Raw genomic sequence first — 20,173 nt, 5'->3', positions numbered from 1 at the left:
CGTAAGCCCACACCTTCATCCTATCCCCGTAACCCAGTAACCCCACCTAAACTTTTTGGACACTAAGGGCAATTTAGCATGGCCAATCCACCTAACCTGCACAGCTTTGAACTGTCCGAGCACCCGGAGGAAACCCACACAGACATGGGGAGAACATGCAGACTCCGCAGACGTGACGCAAGCCGAGAATCGAATCTGGGACCCTGGAGCTGTGAAGCAACTGCGCTAACAACTGTGCTACTGTACTTTTTCTTAATTATGTTATCTACCTGTCCTGTTGCCTTCAGGGTTCTTTGGTCATGTCTTCAGTCAGAGGGATGTGGAGGCTCAGTCACTGAGCGTCACCAAGAATGAACTTTCTTGAATTAAGGGCATCAAGGGATATGGGTAATCGAGCACGACTGTGGAATTGAGCTCAAAGATGAGTCATGATCCCATTGAATGACAGAGAAGCTTGAGGGGTCCCCGTCTCTCCTACTTTCCCTGTTCTTCAGAATTCAATTTTTACCGTCTGCTGTGGTGGAATTCGAACCCAGGTCCCAGAGCATTACTCCGGGTCACCAAATTATTAAACCAGGGGCAGTGACACTGTGCCACTGATAAACCCAATCAGTTATGTTAGTGAGGCAGCCAACTACAGTCCTTAAAGTCACGCAGACACAGGGAGAAAGTGCAAACTCCACACAATCAGTTATCCAAGGTTGGAATCGCACCAGGGTCCCTGGCAGTGGGAGGCTGCAGTGCTAATCACTCTGCCATCGTGATGTCCCTCACATTGCTCTGGGTCTGGAGTCACATGTAAGCCAGACCAGGTAAGGATAGCATATTTCGTTCGCTAAAGGAGATTATTGAACCAGATGGTTGTCTCTATGACAATCAACAATTGTTTCATGGTCATCATTAGCCTTTTAATTCCCAATTTGTTTTAAAATTGAATTCAATTTTTACCGTCTGCTGTGGTGGAATTCGAACCCAGGTCCTACAGCATTACTCGTGGTCACCAAATTATTAAACCAGGGGCAGTGACACTGTGCCACTGATAAACCCAATCAGTTATGTTAGTGAGGCAGCCAACTACAGTCATTAACGTTCAGGGTAAGTAAGGGTGTACCTGGTGAGTGGAGCTGGTGTTCTCTCACACTAACACCGTGCTCATTCTCTGCAACACACAAGATCAGATTTTCAGATCCAGTTGGGAGGGTCTGTGCCAGGGAACTCTGCACCAAGCGGCCACCCACTGACCAGGAGTGGACTGCAACTTCTGAAATATTCCCAGTCAAGTTTCTCCCAGCGAAATTCCAAGTGATGTTTGCTGGTGGATTGGCTCTGACAAGGCAGATACAATAAACTTCGTTCTTGGAATGGGTACAGTTCAGGTCTGATACTATTGTGGGTTTATCTGCAACAAAGGAGAAGATTGTGTTTATGTAGTTATATTGTGTAAATCTATCCAACTTGTGCTATTCACCAACGGGAGGAGGTGATGAAAGGCTTGTCACAAAGAATAATTTACTGTCTTAATTTAAGCCAATAGTCATAGATAAACAAATTGGGGGGGGGGGGGGGCGGTGACAGCCCCTTGGGGGTCAGTGTAACAAAAACATCAACATTTGAAGGAGACTTACAAAAGCAAATTAAATTGCCATTCCCGGGGTTGACGATGTCCCCAATCCCCGCCGTGCCAGCCGGTCACGGAAACAATCATTTATACATTGACATTGAAGTAATGAAACATCACAAATCACTCCGCAGGCATACAAGGGAAGACGGGTTGAGACCAGCCACATAAGGAGATGCCTTATGGATACCATAAACCAGGTTTTAAGCAGTGGCTCAAAGGAGAAGAGTAGCTCGAGGGAATGTCGGAGAATGGGAATTTTAAACACGTGGGCCCAGGTGGCTGAAATCCTGGCCTCTAATGATTCCGCCATTAAACTCTGGGATGTTTAAGAGGTCGAGGAGGGCAGAGATCTCTGAGGATTCGGGGGCAGCGGGAGGTTACAGAGATCCCCGGGAAGAGCTCATGTAGGGATTGAAACCGAGACTTTTATTCTAGTGTGAAATCAAGTCATTGCTGAACCCGGAGCCCTTTTGTTTCGTATGAATCAATCACATTACATTTATTTGATGTCTTACAGAGTGAACGTTTTCCTAATCTCTAATAAATCAGGAACCCGGTTATAAATTTACATGGAGCCAATGAGCAGTTGAGTTAAACTGCCCATTGTGATGGACTATCCTGGAGATACAACCTCTGGATAAGCCAGACTCCCGAAGTGAATGTGTCAGTTCTGATGAACACCTCACTAACATTCAATCAGTTTACTCTCGCTACTTAATGTTGTAAAACTGTCCAGTTCTGATTGAAAATAAACACCCGAGCAGAGCTCAGCCGCCAGAGCAACAACTCAAAGAGCCTCGTGGATTGAATGTAAGGATTGGCTGATTGATCCAAATCCCTCCACATTCAGCACCAGAATCGCTTTGCCCTCAGAATGAATTGCTGCCTCGGTACTGAGCACACATCAACCATGTGGCGGACACCCCGATGTGAAACACTTGTCCAGGGGGTGGCTTGTTCCATCAGCCGGGGCCACTTTGTCCAATGTCCCTGATCATACTGAGAATATTCCTGACGCCGGTCCGTGTGGTAACGGCGTGTTTACATTGGAGAACAGAACACACATTTCAATTCAGGGCATCGACATCACTGACGCCCCCGAGTGTATCGAATAGGTTCACTCATCACTTCCATTGCACAGAAATGTTGGTGGAACTCATGGCGGTGTCCAGTTTATTTGCAGCCACGCACCAATATTCCTCCTGGTCTCCAGAACTAACGTTATGAATGAAGAACTTCAGGTTATTGCGGAAAAGTTGCTGATCTCTACCCCAAGTCTACTCAATGTCACATTGACCGGGGGGATTTCCGAAGATTTACAATACAATAAGAATGAAATTCCTTCCACTGTAACTGTGGAAGAATTGACGGTTGGCTTCCAGAACGCATCTGAAACACACGAGTTGATTGGTGCTATAAAAAAAATGAAGATTAAAATAAAACAATTCGGATAACAACATAAGAAGAACACTTTCCGGATATGGTGTTCAACTTGTTAAATAAACTCGCAACAAATGGTGACCAATTGCTTGAGCACATTTAAAACTTAACCTTCTTTTCTCGTGGCATTTTTCTCATCTTGACTTCAATGAGTTGTGTCGCTGCCTGGCTGAGCCTCTGCTCAATGAACCCACCAATCCAGAGACCATTCTTCCCAGACGGAGAATCCTTACATCTCCCATCATTCCCACCCCGCTGTGGAGCTCAGTTATAGCTAACACCCCAGCCAGCTCCACACCACAGCCCAATGATTACATTATTTTCCGATTTACACCATATCAGGGATTATAATAATCTTTATTGTCACAAGTAGGCTTACATTTACACTGCAATAAAGTTACTGTGAAAAAGCCCCGAGTTCCGGCGCCTGTTCAAGTACGCCGGGGAGAATTCAGAATGTCCAATTCACCTAACAAGCGCGTCTTTCGGGACTTGTGGGAGGAAACTGGAGCGCCCGGAGGAATCCCACGCAGACACAGGGAGAAAGTGCAGACTCCACACAGGCAGTGACTGGAGCCGGGAATCGAACCCGCGACCCTGGCTCCTTACTTAGAAATGAAATTTCTCAATCTCAGTTTGCAAATGATCAGTTTCTCAGGCGGGTTACAGGCAGATTCTGATATTTACCCACATGCTGATTGGATGAATCCAGGGCAGATACCTACATTGCACATCCAGTGGAGTAGCTACTTTACCAGCTGTCTGTCCATCAGCTGTGATAAGTTGACAGGTCAGGATTTCCCCAAGGTTTTCCAGTGATGGGGTGAAGGAGTAAGTTGATGACACCGTCCAGGAATCCTCCAGACTGTTCCTGATGAGTTGTGAAGTTACAGAGTCTGGTAGAATCGGAGGTGAACGCACTTCTCGAATCCACTGCAGCTTATAATTGGCAGTGGAACAACTCTGGCTGAGTGAGCAGGTCAGATGGGCTGGTTTTCCCGCTATTAACTGTCCTGGGACTAAGATCCCCGGATTCTCTGTCAGGAGCAGAGGAAATCTGAGTTACTCAAAATTCAACTTACAAAACCGATGAGAGAGGATCAGAGTCTGAGAAAAACATTACATGAAGAAATCAATTCTCTTATTATTCGCGTTGTTACCTGTTACAGGTAAAATCCCTCAATTCCTCCGACTCAATCAGAACATATGTGTGTTCCCAACGTTAATAATCTGCCCACTCGTTTCATCCTATTGGCCGGGAATGATTTGCTTTACTTGCCAGGATTGGGAATTGAGGCGCTTTTCCTGACCAGCTCAGTCTGATAATTAACGGGAAAACTGGATAAAATGAAGGGCAATCTTCCCGCTTTGAACCCGGCTGCATTCCCGGCCTCTTGTGCTTGGATAGGAAACAGGCGGTGCCCCAGTCATCCTGGAGACCTTCCGTGCCCGTTGGGCACCGCTGGGATTGGTTTGCTTTATTGACACCATAATCACAGATTGGTTTGGTGTTTTCATTCCCACTTGTTTCAGGCAGTTTCCCTTTCAGACACTGTCCCTTTAATTTGTCCCTCAGCTTATTTGATTTACTTTCTTCATTTACGTTGATCAAAATATTTGAACATAATTGGTTGAGTCTGGTTGTCTATCCGGGAACTAATTTCTCCTTCATTCAGCATTGTAATCCTTGCCTTTCAAACACTTAATTAACTTTGAATTCTCTACTTTATGAGGGCGGTTTGGACATTTTCAACTGATTTTAAACTTTACATTAGATATTGGCATTTTCTAGATCAGTATCGCGGACACTAACAACCAATGGGATCTCACGGGGAGCGAGTCTTCACATCAAAGTTATGACATTAAGTTTTGATGTTGTAAATTAATGATTCCACTTTGCACTCGATGTTAGCGCTTTCCGGGTCTGTATCGACTACATTCACAGCCAGAGGGATCTCCAGGATAACGAGCCTTAAAATCAAAGTTTGTGGGTCTCTCCTCTCGGACTGAAAAGTGGGTTCAAATCCCACTGCCAGGAGTTCCAGTACATTAGGGCAGTGACACCTCATCAGGGATAAGGCGGTTTGACCGGGTTATGGAAGTCGCTATATAAATGCAGGAGATGCATCTATGTTCATTAAACCGACACTCGAGGGGGTATTAGCGACGGAATTCCTCCCATGTGCTGACGGTTGTGAGGCCCCTCCACCATTCAGACTGTGAATCTTCACTCAATTTGCAGCCTCCATTCAGGACTGTTTTTTGCTGGCAGTCTGTCCAGTTCCAACTCATTTCCAAATCCACACTCAGTCACTGGGCAGCTCCGGGAATGACTGCGAGTGTCCGGGAATGACCGGGAATGTCAGTAACCTGCTCCTATCAAGTCAATAACCTAACACCCTCCGCATATGTTTCATTGTCCCAGCCCTGGCGTTGAAACGTTTGACATTCACCGACAGTAACACCACACATTGCCACCCAGCTCACTGAGAAAGCGGAATAAAAACTCCTCAGAAATAAATGGAAAACCTACCCACAATTGAGAGAGAGACAGGAGTGTCGCGATAGTGATTTTGTTCAGTCTTGCAGGGAGTGCTACTCTTCAGCGTGAGGTAATAGTCCCCTTCATCTTCCCTCCTGATGTTCTTTATCAATAAGGAGCACTGCTTCTCTGTCAAGTTGCCCCTCAGTTCGGTTCTCCCTTTATATTCAGGGTCTACACCGGCTGGATCTCCGGAATCGTAGATAACAGAAACCCCAGGGGTACCAGGATTTAAGTCCCCCTTTGACCACATAATCCATGGGTTTCTGCATTTGGCGGGATAATCAAATGTACACGAGATCTCTGCACACGATCCTCTCACAGCCTGAACAGCCCAGGGCACCCTCACAGACCATAGGGAACTGTGGATAACTGATAAACAAATATCAATTACATACAAATAGTGAGCTCGCCAATGTTAAACCAATCAAAATAATCCCAAAATGTCATCTTAGTACTGTTAATTTTCTCTTGAAACAACCACAATATTTAATCAACAATAAGAATTATGCATGTTCCCGTTGAAGTTATGCAAATTCAGGTCAATACTTCATTTTAACACATTAACATCCATGTTCACAATTCAGTCAATCCAGGAATACACAGAATAGAATGTGCAGATGGACACAGACTGAATCGGAAATTATTAACTGAATAGTGTACCTTGGCTAAACATCAGGATGAGGGGAACACACTGCATCATCTTCATCACTACACAAGGTTCACCTTGCAGAAAGGAAAGAGAATAGTCTCCGTCCGATTTCAGATTGAACCTGGTGTTGGATTCCACTTGCTGATAATCTATTTCTTATTGATTACAATCGAATCAGAGAATAGGGAGATCCGGTGCTGGGACCACGGCTTATTGGGAATGGATTTAACCTCGCAGAGTTTCAGAAACTCACTCACTCTCAGTGACTCTTACTAAAACCCTCAAAATCTACAATATGAAGCTGGGCAGGAATGTTTGGCCCACACAGTTGGTGTGATGATGCCAAACTGGTGACAAAGACTCTCCAATTGAGAATTGCATCTCGATTGTCATCAGCCATACAGATAGAGGACAGGAAGAACCATTTTAGTTTCTACCGAAAATAGCCTTACATACACGCTTTAGCCTCAGGTCCCTCACATCCTTCTCTGCTTTCCTGTCAATACACTATGAATGTGATGTTGTGGTTACTGCTATATTGCTTTCACACCTTCAGTAGTCCAAATCAAATGCATCTTAAATGTCAAAGGGGCGTAAGCATTTTTCTCAGTAAATAAATGGAATGACCATGAAGAGAAAGCCCGGGTGAAGTGGTATTGTCAGGAGTAAACCAGACGGATAATGTTTTGATCGAATCCCATGAGATACTCAATAAAATCTGGAATTAAAAGGCTAATGGTGGCCATGGAACCATTGTCTAAAAACCCTAATGTCCTTTAGGGGAGGAATTCTGTCGACTTTACCCAGTCTTGCCTACATCTGACTCCAGACCCGCAGTAATGGAATTGACACTTAAATGCCCCTCTGAAATTACCTGAGCAAGCCCCACTCAGTTCAAGGGCAATTAGACATGGGCAATAAATGCTGGCTCAGCCAGCCTCCCCTTATCCCCTGAACCACTAAAAATATTATGACCATGATGGGGTCGACCACATTGCTGTGGGTCTGGATTTACATGTAGGCAGATTTCCTTCATGAAAGGGTCGTGAGTGAATCAGGTGAATATTTGTCATCATCGTCATTACTGAGGCTCGTTTCATAAAGCCTCATTTATTCATTGAATTTAAATGCCATGGTGGGGTTTGTACCCCTGTACCCAAACTGTCTGGGCCTCTCGATTACTGGTCTAGTGACATCACCACTACACCAGACCTCACCTAACATCCTCTCATTCAATGGTGGAAAAAACTCTAAGGGCTGAATGCTCTATTCCTGCTCCTATTTTCCATGGGCTGCTTCTATAACCAGCAATTCTTTTGGAAATGAGACTTCTTTTATCTTTACTAAAAGCTTCCCGGATTTTTTTTTTCATTTTCACTTCTCATGGAGAAAACTCGCAAAATACAAAGCAGGCCCATTTGATTGGCATCCCTTCCACAAACATTCACTCGCTCCACCATTGATACATGGTGGCAGCCGCATGTACCATCTACAAGATGCACTCCACAAACTCACCAAGGCTCCTTAGGCAGCACCTTCCAAACCCACGACTACTACCATCTTGAGTGAAAACGACAGCAGATACCTGGGAACACCACAACTTGGAGGTTCCCTTCTGAGTCACTCACCATCCTGATTCAGAAATATATCGGTCCTTCCTTCACTGTCGCTGGGACAAAATCCTCCCTAACAGCACTGTAGTTGTACCTACACCTCACCTCAGGGACAGCAGTGCTCAAAGAAGGCAACCCACCACCACCTTCTCTTTTTTTTAATAAACATTTTATTGAGTTAGCAAATATAAACAATAATATACATAGAGCCAAAACACACTATATTACTCCCATCAACAAGCAAATACTAACCTTCCCCCCGTTTACTAACCCCTCCCCCCACCCCCATCCCCACACACACACAGCCCTCTAACATCTACAGACCTTCAAAGAAAGAAATTAATGGCAGAACCTCCCCACCGAGTCTCTGATGATATACTTGACTTTCCCCAGATGCAAAACTGATATCAATTCTTCCATCCAGGCTGATGTCTTGGGTGGAGAGGGGAATCTCCAGATGTGCAATATACTCCCCCTAGCTAATATGGAGGCGAAGGCAAGAACATCCGCCCTCACTCCCAAGTCGAAAGATGGGAGTCGGCATTCTCCGTTGGCCGACGCTGAAATCGCGAAACATGATTGGGCGGAGTATCGGCTCCGACGCCAAAATCACGGCAGGCGCCGAATTGACGCCAATTCGCAATTCTCCGTCATCTGGACAGTGCCGTCAATGCATACCAGAATGCACATTCAGTAAACAATGTTTACATATCATTAGCGGGCCGGCCTGGTATTCACCGGGGCCTCCGCGATTCTCCGCCTCCGATGGACCGAGTTGCTGATGCCGCGGTTCACTTGTGCTTTTAAAAATCGTGAAACTGGCATGGTGGCTGCTGAGGGAGAGAGAGAGAGAGGAGGTAGGACCCAGTGAGGAGTGACTATGGGCTGCCGGCCTGGATACTGGCCGGGCTGGCTGGGATGGAGGAGGGCCCTAACAGGGCTGGGGGAGGGTGGGGGAACGGGGCCAACAGGATGAGTGGCCGGGGTGACCCCTCCCCTGGGATTGGGGCAGTGTCCAGGCACGGACTGCCATTATGGCGACCATCTTGCTGTGCACCCGCCACACTACCACACCCCCGCACCAACCACCCCCCCCCCCACCCCTTACCCAGCTGTCACGCACCGGCAGCCCATCCAGGGCAACATCCATAGTAGCTCCTGGTGAAGGCAGTGCCAGCCAATTGTACCCCTGGCATCAGGGAAGGGCACCAGGGCCAGAGGCCCCCATGGTGTTGGCCACCGAGGGAGCCAGGGGTGCGGGGAAGAGACATACGGGGCGCATCCCACGGTGCCAACCAGGGCCACTATGTAGCCCGGTGGACATGGTTGGGCACAGCGGTGTGCACTACGCTAACATGTCGACCTTTGACACCCTGCGGACAATGGATATTGGAATGCATCCAGCAATGGTGGCCTTCCTGCTGGTCGCCGCAGCCCAAGGAGAAGGAGGAAGCTGCAGCAGCAGAGCGGGCAGCAGCAGAGGAGCAGCTGCGGAGTGGGCAGCAGCGGAGCAGGCAGCAGCAGAGGAGCAGCTGCGGAGTGGGCAGCAGCGGAGCGGGCAGCAGCAGAGCATGCAGTAGAGGGGCAGGTGGCAGCTGGCCAGGATGGAGAGCCGGCCGCCTGACAGGCTGTGGAGGAAGAGGTGCCAAGGTGGCGCCGCATGAGGCCTTGTGTGTACCAGCACCACCTGTCATTTGAGGACCTGCTGGACCGGGCATGCCGTCAAAGACTCTGGCTGAGCAGAGACAATGTGACATATCTGCTAGATGATGGTACACTTGGCACCGCAGGGGTATGGGGTAGGACACTCACTCCTGTTGGCCATTAAGGTGATGGTTGCCCTGAGCTTTTACACGACGGGGTCCTTACAGACGCGGAGTGGGGACCTGTCTTGGATCTGACAGACCTTGGTGCACAGGTGCATCCGCGCCATCACGGAGGCCCTATATGCCCAGGCGGATCAATACATCTGTTTCAATGTGGACTGAGCCCACCGGGATGCCCGGGCAGTGGGGTTCGCCGTCATCGCTGGGATGCCCTGGGGAGGGATCGACAGGATGCATGTCCCCCTACGATCATCTGCAGGTGACAGGCCACTCTACACAAACCGAAAAGGCTTCCACTCGAGGAACGTGCATTTGTGACCATCAGCTGTGCATCACTCACCTCTGTGCCCGATACCCGGGCAGTGTGTGTGACTCCTTTATCCTGGCACACTTGATGATTCCTGACATATTTAAGGCCCCACTCCCTGCTGGCTCCTGGGTGACAGGGATTATGCTCTGTGGTCGTGGCAGTTGACGTCTGTCCGGAGGCCACAGACTGATGCGGAGACACGCTACAATGACACTCAGACAGTGACCAGGGGCCTGATTGAACAGTGCGTCGGCCTCCTGAAGATGCGGTTCAGGTGCTTGGATCGCTCTGGATGGGACCTCCAGCATCACGCTGAGAGGGTCACCCGCCAGCGGCCTGCTGCGTCCTCCACAACATTGCACAGCAGAGGGGCGATGTGCTGGTGGAGGACGAGGAATGGGAGGCCTCTTCCGTTGAGGAGGTTGCGGAGGTGGGCAGAACATGGAACCCAGACCGGAACGGGAGGCCGCACGATGTGTGCACCAGGGCTAACGTGCATGGGACGCTCTGATCGCCTCCAGGTTCACCGACTATGAGAGGGAGGTGGAGGAGGGGACTGGCAAGTGGCACGGACACCGCATCCCATCCCCACAACCTCTCATGCCCCCCACCCAGCCACCCCTCACCAGCAACCCCCTCCGTGACACATACCTGGCGCACTACGTGATGGAGGCTCCTGGGTTGGCAGTAACACTGGGTCTGGGCCATAGAGGATGATGACAACCCACTCTGCGATGGACTCTGCTGCATGGTATGACAATGTCTGACTTCTGCCCCCGCCCCCCATCCCCCGCCTACGGCCAGCCCTGACCAGCCCACAAAATATTGGCCGTTGTGTCAAAAAAGGAGGCCCAGTATCCAGCAAGCTCAGGACAAGACCAAAACGCATGGTTGTGGTTAGCCGGTATTAGTGAACAGCAGTCACACTTGTTCTCCACGTTTTGAAAGATTCCACTCAGCTTGCCTTTGTCCAATGTGTTCTATGTAGCAGTTTGACCTGAACCAAACACGGTCTGGCACAGGATGGAGTGGAATTCACCCTGGAGAGGGCTTCCCTCCAAACCTCCTCAGCAAGCACAGAGCCTAGTTCCTCCACCCATTTCTCATATACTCTATACAAAGGGGCAGGATGCAAAGATAGAATGAGGCTGTCCAGATTTGAAAGTGACCCTCTCCCCTGCTCTGCCAAGGCCAGTACCTTTTCCTGCAGGGAAGAAGGGGGGGCCGGGGGAAGGAGGGACAGAAAATCCCAAATTTGAAAAAGAGGGAAAAGGTTGAGACTGGACAGATTGTATCTGTCTGAGAGTTTGTCAAGTCTGGCAAAGCTTCCATTTGGAATAAATCCCCAAAGTGCAGTAGACCTCCCGTCCTCCAGGACCTGAACGATGGATCCAAACCCAAAGGCACAAAGAGGTGGTTGTCACATATCAGGGCAATTGGGGGCAGTGAGAGGAGATTGAAGTGCTGCCGAAACTGCTTCCAACTCCTGAGGGATGAAATCACCACAGCACTCGAGGAAAGATCTATTGTGGAGAAGGGCCGTGAGGTGGTAATAATGGTGTGTAAGGAGGAGGCTGTTGCACCAGACCGTGCCACTAATCTACTCCAGTTTGGTATCGGAGCAGTCAGCCATTGTAGAATTTTCTGCATGTTGGCAGCTCAGTAATATAACAGGAGATTCGGGAGGACTAAGCCTCCCAATCCTCTGTCTCTCTGAAGCAGAGCGCTGCGGACTCTGGGGGCGGGATTCTCCGACCCTCCGCGCCAGAGGTAGAGAATAGCCGTTCACGCCGGAGCTTCCGCGATTCTCCGCGGACCCACTAGTTGCACGCGCGCAGTCGACGGGGCCGTTGGAAGAGGGCCCCGCGGCGATTCTCTGCGGTCGCCCGGCAGAGTTCCCACCGGCGTGGTTCACATCTGGTACCACCCGGTGGGAGCTGGGACCCGCGGCCGTGGTGGCGGTTCTGGTGGTGGTGGGCGGGGGGGAATCTGACTCCGGGGGTGGGGGGGGGGAACCTCAATGGTGGCTAGGCCCGCGGTCGGGGGCCACCGATCGGTGGGCCATCGCGATCTGGGGGGGGGACCTTCCTCCGTGCGGACCCGCTGTGTGGGTCTGCCATGTCGGCACCGAAGTGGGCCGCCGTGCACATGCACGGCCGCGCGGTCTGGACAGCAGGGCCCCGCCGGCAACTAGAGCTGCGGGACGCCCTGCTTGCTCCCTGGAAAACAGGGAATCTCCCCAGTTTTTCGAGGAAAAAGTCTGGAGTGATTCGTGCCCATTTTCCGGCAGCCGTGGGGACTTAGTCCCCAAAAGGGAGAATCCCGCCCTGGGACTCTTACCTGCCCAGACAAACGGCAATATTAATTGTTGACCGTAATAAAAAATGCTTTGATTTAAAAAATGGAGATACTTTGAAATCAGAACAAAAAACTGAGTAGCACTTTCATCTTAACAGTTTGGCTGCTGTCCTCGAGAGTTAGTGGGAGGTTATTCCACCTCTAAGTCCATTTTGATCTTGCTGTTGAGGCTTGAGAAGTTCAGTTTTTGGAGTAAGTCCCAGTTATGGGCCATGCGGATCTCCGGATATTGAAAATTAGAAGGCGAGAGGCAGAACAGCAGCAAACCAAGCTGAGCCCCTCTGGCCATTGAGTTCACTGCAAAATACTCACTTATAATTATGTTTAATTTATAGCCTGAGAATGTGCCAAATCTCAATGATCTTCATGATGGTTCCAATTGAGGAGACCGGATCCATACTATATAAAAGTAAGTCCTCTGCATCTAGTGAGATCCGCTGCCCCTCCCCCTCTCCGTGTATCCCCCTCCATCTCATTGACGACCTCAGTGCTATTGCCAGAGGTTCAATGGCCATCGCGAAGAGCAATGGAGAAAGGAGGCAGCCCTGACTAGTGCCCCTGCCTAACGGAAAGTATTCAAAGATGTTGTAGGAGCGTTTTACAAGGCCTGTGTATTGAGCCAGCCTTAATGTAGGGTTCGTCCCTCATTGTTAGGCCTTAGCTTAATAAACAGAGCAGACACACAACAATCTTGGATAAGAAGGCTTTTTATTATCCCTAGCTTGATTTTGTGTACACGAGAGATGGACCTGGATAATGCCAAGATCGATCTGCTGAACACTGATAAAAACACATCAATTATACAATTTCCAAAAGTCAATAGCCCACCCCAGTTGGACTTGATCCAATCCCTGAAGCTGTCATGTTTAAACTATCCAATAAAATTGAGATCAACCAATTATTTAATCTCATCCTGTCACCTGTTGTTTACCAAGGGTCTGTGTCCATTTTAAGTTGTTTTTCCCTGCTAATATCGCTATCAGATCCTGGCCACCATTATTCTGCTAATATCCCCGTCAGATCCTGGCCACCATTGCCCAGCTAGGGACAGGATGTCAGAACTGGCATCCTCTTTACTTCATGGATTGTTTCTGAGGATATTGGGAGCCACTGATAAAACTTGTTTACTACGTAATCTGCTGACCACACAATCTTGTGTGTCTCAAAAACATGGGCAAGTTAGCTAGCCTAAATCCCATCATGCATTGTGGCCACTGCTTGTCGCTAGAGTTTACATGGTTATCACTGCTATGTCCTAAAATACAGGTGTAATGGTTAATGATGATTACTGGGTTTACTTTTTTTTAATTAAATTAAAAGGATTAATCTCAATCCTTTTTTTTTAATTAAATATTTTATTGAAAATTTTTGGTCAACCAACACAGTACATTGTGCATCCTTTACACAATATTATGACAACACAAATAACAATGACCTATTTTATAAACAAAAAATGAATAAATAATAAATAACAAAAATAAAAACTAGCCCTAATTGGCAACTGCCTTGTCACAAGTAACACTCTCCAAAAATATAATTTAACAGTCCAATATATAATTATCTGCAGCAACGACCTATACATACTATACAGTATATATTAACAACCCTGAGAGTCCTTCTGGTTCCTCCCAGCCCCCCCCCCCCACCCCCCCCCCCATCCTGGGCTGCTGCTGCTGCCTTCTTTTTCCCATTCCGTCTATCTTTCTGCGAGGTATTCGACGAACGGTTGCCACCGCCTGGTGAACCCTTGAGCCGACCCCCTTAGGACGAACTTAATCCGCTCTAGCTTTATAAACCCCGCCATGTCATTTATCCAGGTCTCCACCCCCGGGGGCTTGGCTTCTTTCCACATTAGCAATATCCTGCGCCGGGCTACTAGGGACGCAAAGGCCAAAACATCGGCCTCTCTCGCCTCCTGCACTCCCGGCTCTTGTGCAACCCCAAATATAGCCAACCCCCAGCTTGGTTCGACCCGGACTCCTACTACTTTTGAAAGCACCTTTGTCACCCCCATCCAAAACCCCTGTAGTGCCGGGCATGACCAAAACATATGGGTATGATTCGCTGGGCTTCTCGAGCACCTCGCACACCTATCCTCCACCCCAAAAAATTTACTGAGCCGTGCTCCAGTCATATGTGCCCTGTGTAATACCTTAAACTGAATCAGGCTTAGCCTGGCACACGAGGACGACGAGTTTACCCTGCTTAGGGCATCTGCCCACAGCCCCTCCTCGATCTCCTCCCCCAGCTCTTCTTCCCATTTCCCTTTTAGTTCATCTACCATAGTCTCCCCTTCGTCCCTCATTTCCCTATATATATCTGACACCTTACCATCCCCCACCCATGTCTTTGAGATCACTCTGTCCTGCACCTCTTGTGTCGGGAGCTGCGGGAATTCCCTCACCTGTTGCCTCGCAAAAGCCCTCAGTTGCATATACCTGAATGCATTCCCTTGGGGCAACCCATATTTCTCGGTCAGCGCTCCCAGACTCGCGAACTTCCCATCCACAAACAGATCTTTCAGTTGCGTTATTCCTGCTCTTTGCCACATTCCATATCCCCCATCCATTCCCCCCGGGGCAAACCTATGGTTGTTTCTTATCGGGGACCCCCCCCAAGGCTCCAGTCTTTCCCCTATGCCGTCTCCACTGTCCCCAAATCTTCAGTGTAGCCACCACCACCGGGCTTGTGGTGTAGTTCCTCGGTGAGAACGGCAATGGGGCTGTCACCATAGCCTGTAGGCTAGTCCCCCTACAGGACGCCCTCTCTAATCTCTTCCACGCCGCTCCCTCCTCCTCTCCCATCCACTTACTCACCATTGAAATATTAGCGGCCCAATAATACTCACTTAGGCTCGGTAGTGCCAGCCCCCCCCTATCCCTGCTACGCTGTAAGAATCCCTTCCTCACTCTCGGGGTCTTCCTGGCCCACACAAAACCCATGATGCTCTTTTCAATCCATTTAAAAAAAGCCTTCGTAATCACCACCGGGAGGCACTGAAACACAAAGAGGAATCTCGGGAGGACCACCATCTTAACCGCCTGCACCCTCCCTGCCATTGACAGGGATACCATATCCCATCTCTTAAAATCCTCCTCCATCTGTTCCACCAACCGCGTTAAATTTAACCTATGCAATGTGCCCCAATTCTTAGCTATCTGGATCCCCAGGTAACGAAAGTCCCTTGTTACCTTCCTCAACGGTAGGTCCTCTATTTCTCTACTCTGCTCCCCTGGATGCACCACAAACAACTCACTTTTCCCCATGTTCAATTTATACCCTGAAAAATCCCCAAACTCCCCAAGTATCCGCATTATTTCTGGCATCCCCTCCGCCGGGTCCGCCACGTATAGTAGCAAATCGTCCGCATACAAAGATACCCGGTGCTCTTCTCCTCCCCTAAGTACTCCCCTCCACTTCTTGGAACCCCTCAACGCTATCGCCAGGGGCTCAATCGCTAGTGCAAACAATAATGGGGACAGAGGGCATCCCTGCCTTGTCCCTCTATGGAGCCGAAAATATGCAGATCCCCGTCCATTCGTGACCACGCTCGCCACTGGGGCCCTATACAACAGCTGCACCCATCTAACATACCCCTCTCCAAAACCAAATCTCCTCAACACCTCCCACAAATAATCCCACTCCACTCTATCAAATGCTTTCTCGGCATCCTTCGCCACTACTATCTCCGTTTCTCCCTCTGGTGGGGCCATCATCATTACCCCTAACAACCTCCGTATATTCGTGTTCAGCTGTCTCCCCTTCACAAACCCAGTTTGGTCCTCGTGGACCACCCCCGGCACACATTCCTCTATTCTCATTGCCATTACCTTGGCCAGGACCTTGGCATCTACATTTAGGAGGGAAATAGGTCTATAGGACCCGCATTGTAGCAGGTCCTTTTCCTTCTTTAAGAGAAGCGATATCGTTGCTTCAGACATAGTCGGGGGCAGTTGTCCCCTTTCCTTTGCCTCATTAAAGGTCCTCGTCAGTACCGGGGTGAGCAAGTCCACATATTTTCTATAGAATTCGACTGGGAATCCATCCGGTCCCGGGGCCTTTCCCGCCTGCATGCTCCTAATTCCTTTCACCACTTCTTCTACCTCGATCTGTGCTCCCAATCCCACCCTTTCCTGCTCTTCCACCTTGGGAAATTCCAGCCGATCCAAGAAGCCCATCATTCTCTCCCTCCCATCCGGGGGTTGAGCTTCATATAATTTTTTATAAAATGTCTTGAACACTCCATTCACTCTCTCCGCTCCCCGCTCCATCTCTCCTTCCTCATCCCTCACTCCCCCTATTTCCCTCGCTGCTCCCCTTTTCCTCAATTGGTGTGCCAGCAACCTGCTCGCCTTCTCCCCATATTCGTATTGTACACCCTGTGCCTTCCTCCATTGTGCCTCTGCAGTGCCTGTAGTCAGCAAGTCAAATTCTACATGTAGCCTTTGCCTTTCCCTGTACAGTCCCTCCTCCGGTGCTTCCGCATATTGTCTGTCCACCCTCAAAAGTTCTTGCAGCAACCGCTCCCGTTCCTTACTCTCCTGCTTCCCTTTATGTGCCCTTATTGATATCAGCTCCCCTCTAACCACCGCCTTCAACGCCTCCCAGACCACTCCCACCTGGACCTCCCCATTATCATTGAGTTCCAAGTACTTTTCAATGCACCCCCTCACCCTTAGACACACCCCCTCATCTGCCATTAGTCTCATGTCCATTCTCCAGGGTGGGCGCCCTCCTGTTTCCTCCCCTATCTCCAAGTCCACCCAGTGTGGAGCGCGATCCGAAATGGCTATAGCCGTATACTCCGTTCCCCTCACCTTCGGGATCAATGCCCTACCCAGCACAAAAAAGTCTATTCGCGAGTAGACTTTATGGACATAGGAGAAAAACGAGAACTCCTTACTCCTAGGTCTGCTAAATCTCCACGGGTCTACACCTCCCATCTGCTCCATAAAATCTTTAAGCACCTTGGCTGCTGCCGGCCTCCTTCCAGTCCTGGACTTCGACCTATCCAGCCCTGGTTCCAACACCGTATTAAAATCTCCCCCCATTATCAGCTTTCCCATCTCTAGGTCCGGAATGCGTCCTAGCATCCGCCTCATAAAATTGGCATCATCCCAGTTCGGGGCATATACGTTTACCAAAACCACCGTCTCCCCCTGTAGTTTGCCACTCACCATCACGTATCTGCCCCCGTTATCCGCCACTATAGTCTTTGCCTCGAACATTACCCGCTTCCCCACTAATATAGCCACCCCCCTGTTTTTCGCATCTAGCCCCGAATGGAACACCTGCCCCACCCATCCTTTGCGTAGCCTAACCTGGTCTATCAGTTTCAGGTGCGTTTCCTGTAACATAACCACATCTGCCTTAAGTTTCTTAAGGTGTGCGAGTACCCGTGCCCTCTTTATCGGCCCGTTCAGCCCTCTCACGTTCCACGTGATCAGCCGAGTTGGGGGGCTTCCTACCCCCCCCCTTGTCGATTAGCCATCACCTTTTTCCAGCTCCTCACCCGGTTCCCACGCAGCTGTATCTCCCCCAGGCGGTGCCCCCCCGCCCATCCTCTCCCATACCAGCTCCCCCCTCTCCCCAGCAGCAGCAACCCAGTAATTCCCCCCTCCCACCCCCCCCCGCTAGATCCCCCGCTAGCGTAATTACTCCCCCCATGTTGCTCCCAGAAGTCAGCAAACTCTGGCTGACCTCGGCTTCCCCCCGTGACCTCGGCTCGCACCGTGCGACGCCCCCTCCTTCCTGCTTCTCTATTCCCGCCATGATTATCATCGCGCGGGAACCAAGCCCGCGCTTCTCCCTTGGCCCCGCCCCCAATGGCAAACGCCCCATCTCCTCCACCTCCCCTCCTCCCCCATCACCACCTGTGGGAGAGAGAAAAGTTACCGCATCGCAGGATTGGTACATAAAACCCCTCTTTGCCCCCCACATTCGCCCCACCACTTTGTTCGAACGTTCTTTTTAATAACCCGCTCATTCCAGTTTTTCTTCCACAATAAAAGTCCACGCTTCATCCGCCGTCTCAAAGTAGTGGTGCCTCTCTCGATATGTGACCCACAGTCTTGCCGGTTGCAGCATTCCAAATTTTATCTTCTTTTTATGAAGCACCGCCTTGGCCCGATTAAAGCTCGCCCTCCTTCTCGCCACCTCCGCACTCCAGTCTTGATAAACGTGGATCACCGCGTTCTCCCATTTACTACTCCGAGTTTTCTTCGCCCATCTAAGGACCATTTCTCTATCCTTAAAACGGAGGAATCTCACCACTATGGCTCTGGGAATTTCTCCTGCTCTCGGTCCTCGCGCCATCACTCGGTATGCTCCCTCCACCTCCAACGGACCTGCCGGGGCCTCCGCTCCCATTAACGAGTGCAGCATCGTGCTCACATATGCCCCGACGTCCGCTCCCTCCAAACCTTCAGGAAGACCAAGAATCCTCAGGTTGTTCCTCCTTGCGTTGTTTTCCAGTGCCTCCAACCTTTCCACACATCGTTTCTGATGTGCCTCCTGCGTCTCCGTCTTCACCACCAGGCCCTGTATATCGTCCTCATTCTCGGCTGCCTTTGCCTTCACGACCCGAAGCTCCCGCTCCTGGGTCTTTTGTTCCTCCTTTAGCCCTTCGATCGCCTGTAGTATCGGGGCCAACAGCTCTTTCTTCATTTCCTTTTTGATCTCTTCCACACAGCATTTCAAAAACTCTTGTTGTTCAGGGCCCCATGTTAAACTGCCACCTTCCGACGCCATCTTGGTTTTTGCTTGCCTTCCTTGCCGCTGTTCTAAAGGATCCACTGCAATCTGGCCACTTCCCTCTCCTTTTTCCATCCGTATCCAGGGGGGATTCCCTTCTGGTTTACCGCACAGTGTTTTTAGCCGTCAAAATTGCCGTTGGGGCTCCTATCAAGAGCCCAAAAGTCCGTTTCACAGGGAGCTGCCGAAATGTGCGACTCAGCTGGTCATCGCCGCACCCGGAAGCCATTAATCTCAATCCTTAATAAACAACTTGTGTAGAACTACTCTAGTGGCAACCTAGCTATTCAGTTTCAAGAAGTCTCATCGCTGGACACCCCCTTCAGAGGTCATGGGTGGGATTCTCCAAACGGGCGGCTAAGTGCCTATGCCGCACTAAAAATGGGAGTGTTTTACTACGGCGTCAGCGGCCGTTCTGGGACCCCATTCTGCAGTCCACAGCGGGCTAGGACGGCCCTGCCGCCTCAGCTGCCGATTTTGGCCTGAGCCCAGCAGCGCGGGATCCGCTCATGCACAGTTGGGTCGGCGCCAACTAGCGCATGCGCAGTGGCCTTCTTCCCCACGGCGGCCCCGATGCCAAATGGCGCAGGGCTACAGGAGCCGGCGTGGAGGAAAGGAGACCGGGGGGCAGAGAAGCCAGTCCACCGATTGGTGGGCCCTGATCGCGGGCCGGGCCACTATGGAGGCTGACACTGGGGTCAGACCCCCCCTCCCCTCCACAGACCGCCCCCGGACCCTTCAACATTGAGGTCCCGCCGACTCAGAGGATGTTAGAACGGCGCTGGCGGGACTGGGCTTTTTGTTGACGGCCGCTCAGCACATCGGGCCCGGTGAATCGACCCGCTGGCCCGTGCTGGCCTGGGCCGGAGAGTCCCCCCATATCCCAACCGGCATCACGCTGGTGCCGATGGTGCCAATTCTCCGCACTGCGGAGAATTGTGTCCCGGTGTCGGGACGGCGTGGCGCCGGCCGATTCTCCGACCGGTGGCGTGTCGGAGAATTCCACCCCATATTTGGCTTTCAGGGAATTGTACATCAAACAAACCCAGGAGGAGAAT

At 50.3% G+C, this 20,173-nt stretch overlaps 1 protein-coding gene across 1 annotated transcript in view; it reads right to left on the bottom strand.

The window, feature by feature from the left end:
* LOC140387092 (sialic acid-binding Ig-like lectin 13) overlaps nt 1–20,173 on the bottom strand; it is a 46,605-nt gene that overhangs the window by 17,548 nt on the left and 8,884 nt on the right. The window contains exons 2-4 of the mRNA XM_072470100.1: nt 5,595–5,975; nt 3,787–4,098; nt 1,112–1,399 (exon numbers count right to left, since the gene is read on the bottom strand). Of these exons, the coding sequence (XP_072326201.1) occupies nt 1,112–1,399; nt 3,787–4,098; nt 5,595–5,975 (981 nt within the window). The remainder of the gene's footprint in view (nt 1–1,111; nt 1,400–3,786; nt 4,099–5,594; nt 5,976–20,173) is intronic.

This window comes from Scyliorhinus torazame, chromosome 12 (assembly GCF_047496885.1).
Source record: "Scyliorhinus torazame isolate Kashiwa2021f chromosome 12, sScyTor2.1, whole genome shotgun sequence".
Lineage (NCBI taxonomy): Eukaryota > Metazoa > Chordata > Chondrichthyes > Carcharhiniformes > Scyliorhinidae > Scyliorhinus > Scyliorhinus torazame.
The sequence above is the reverse complement of the archived record's forward strand: the minus strand, read 5'-3'. Positions and strand labels throughout refer to the sequence as shown.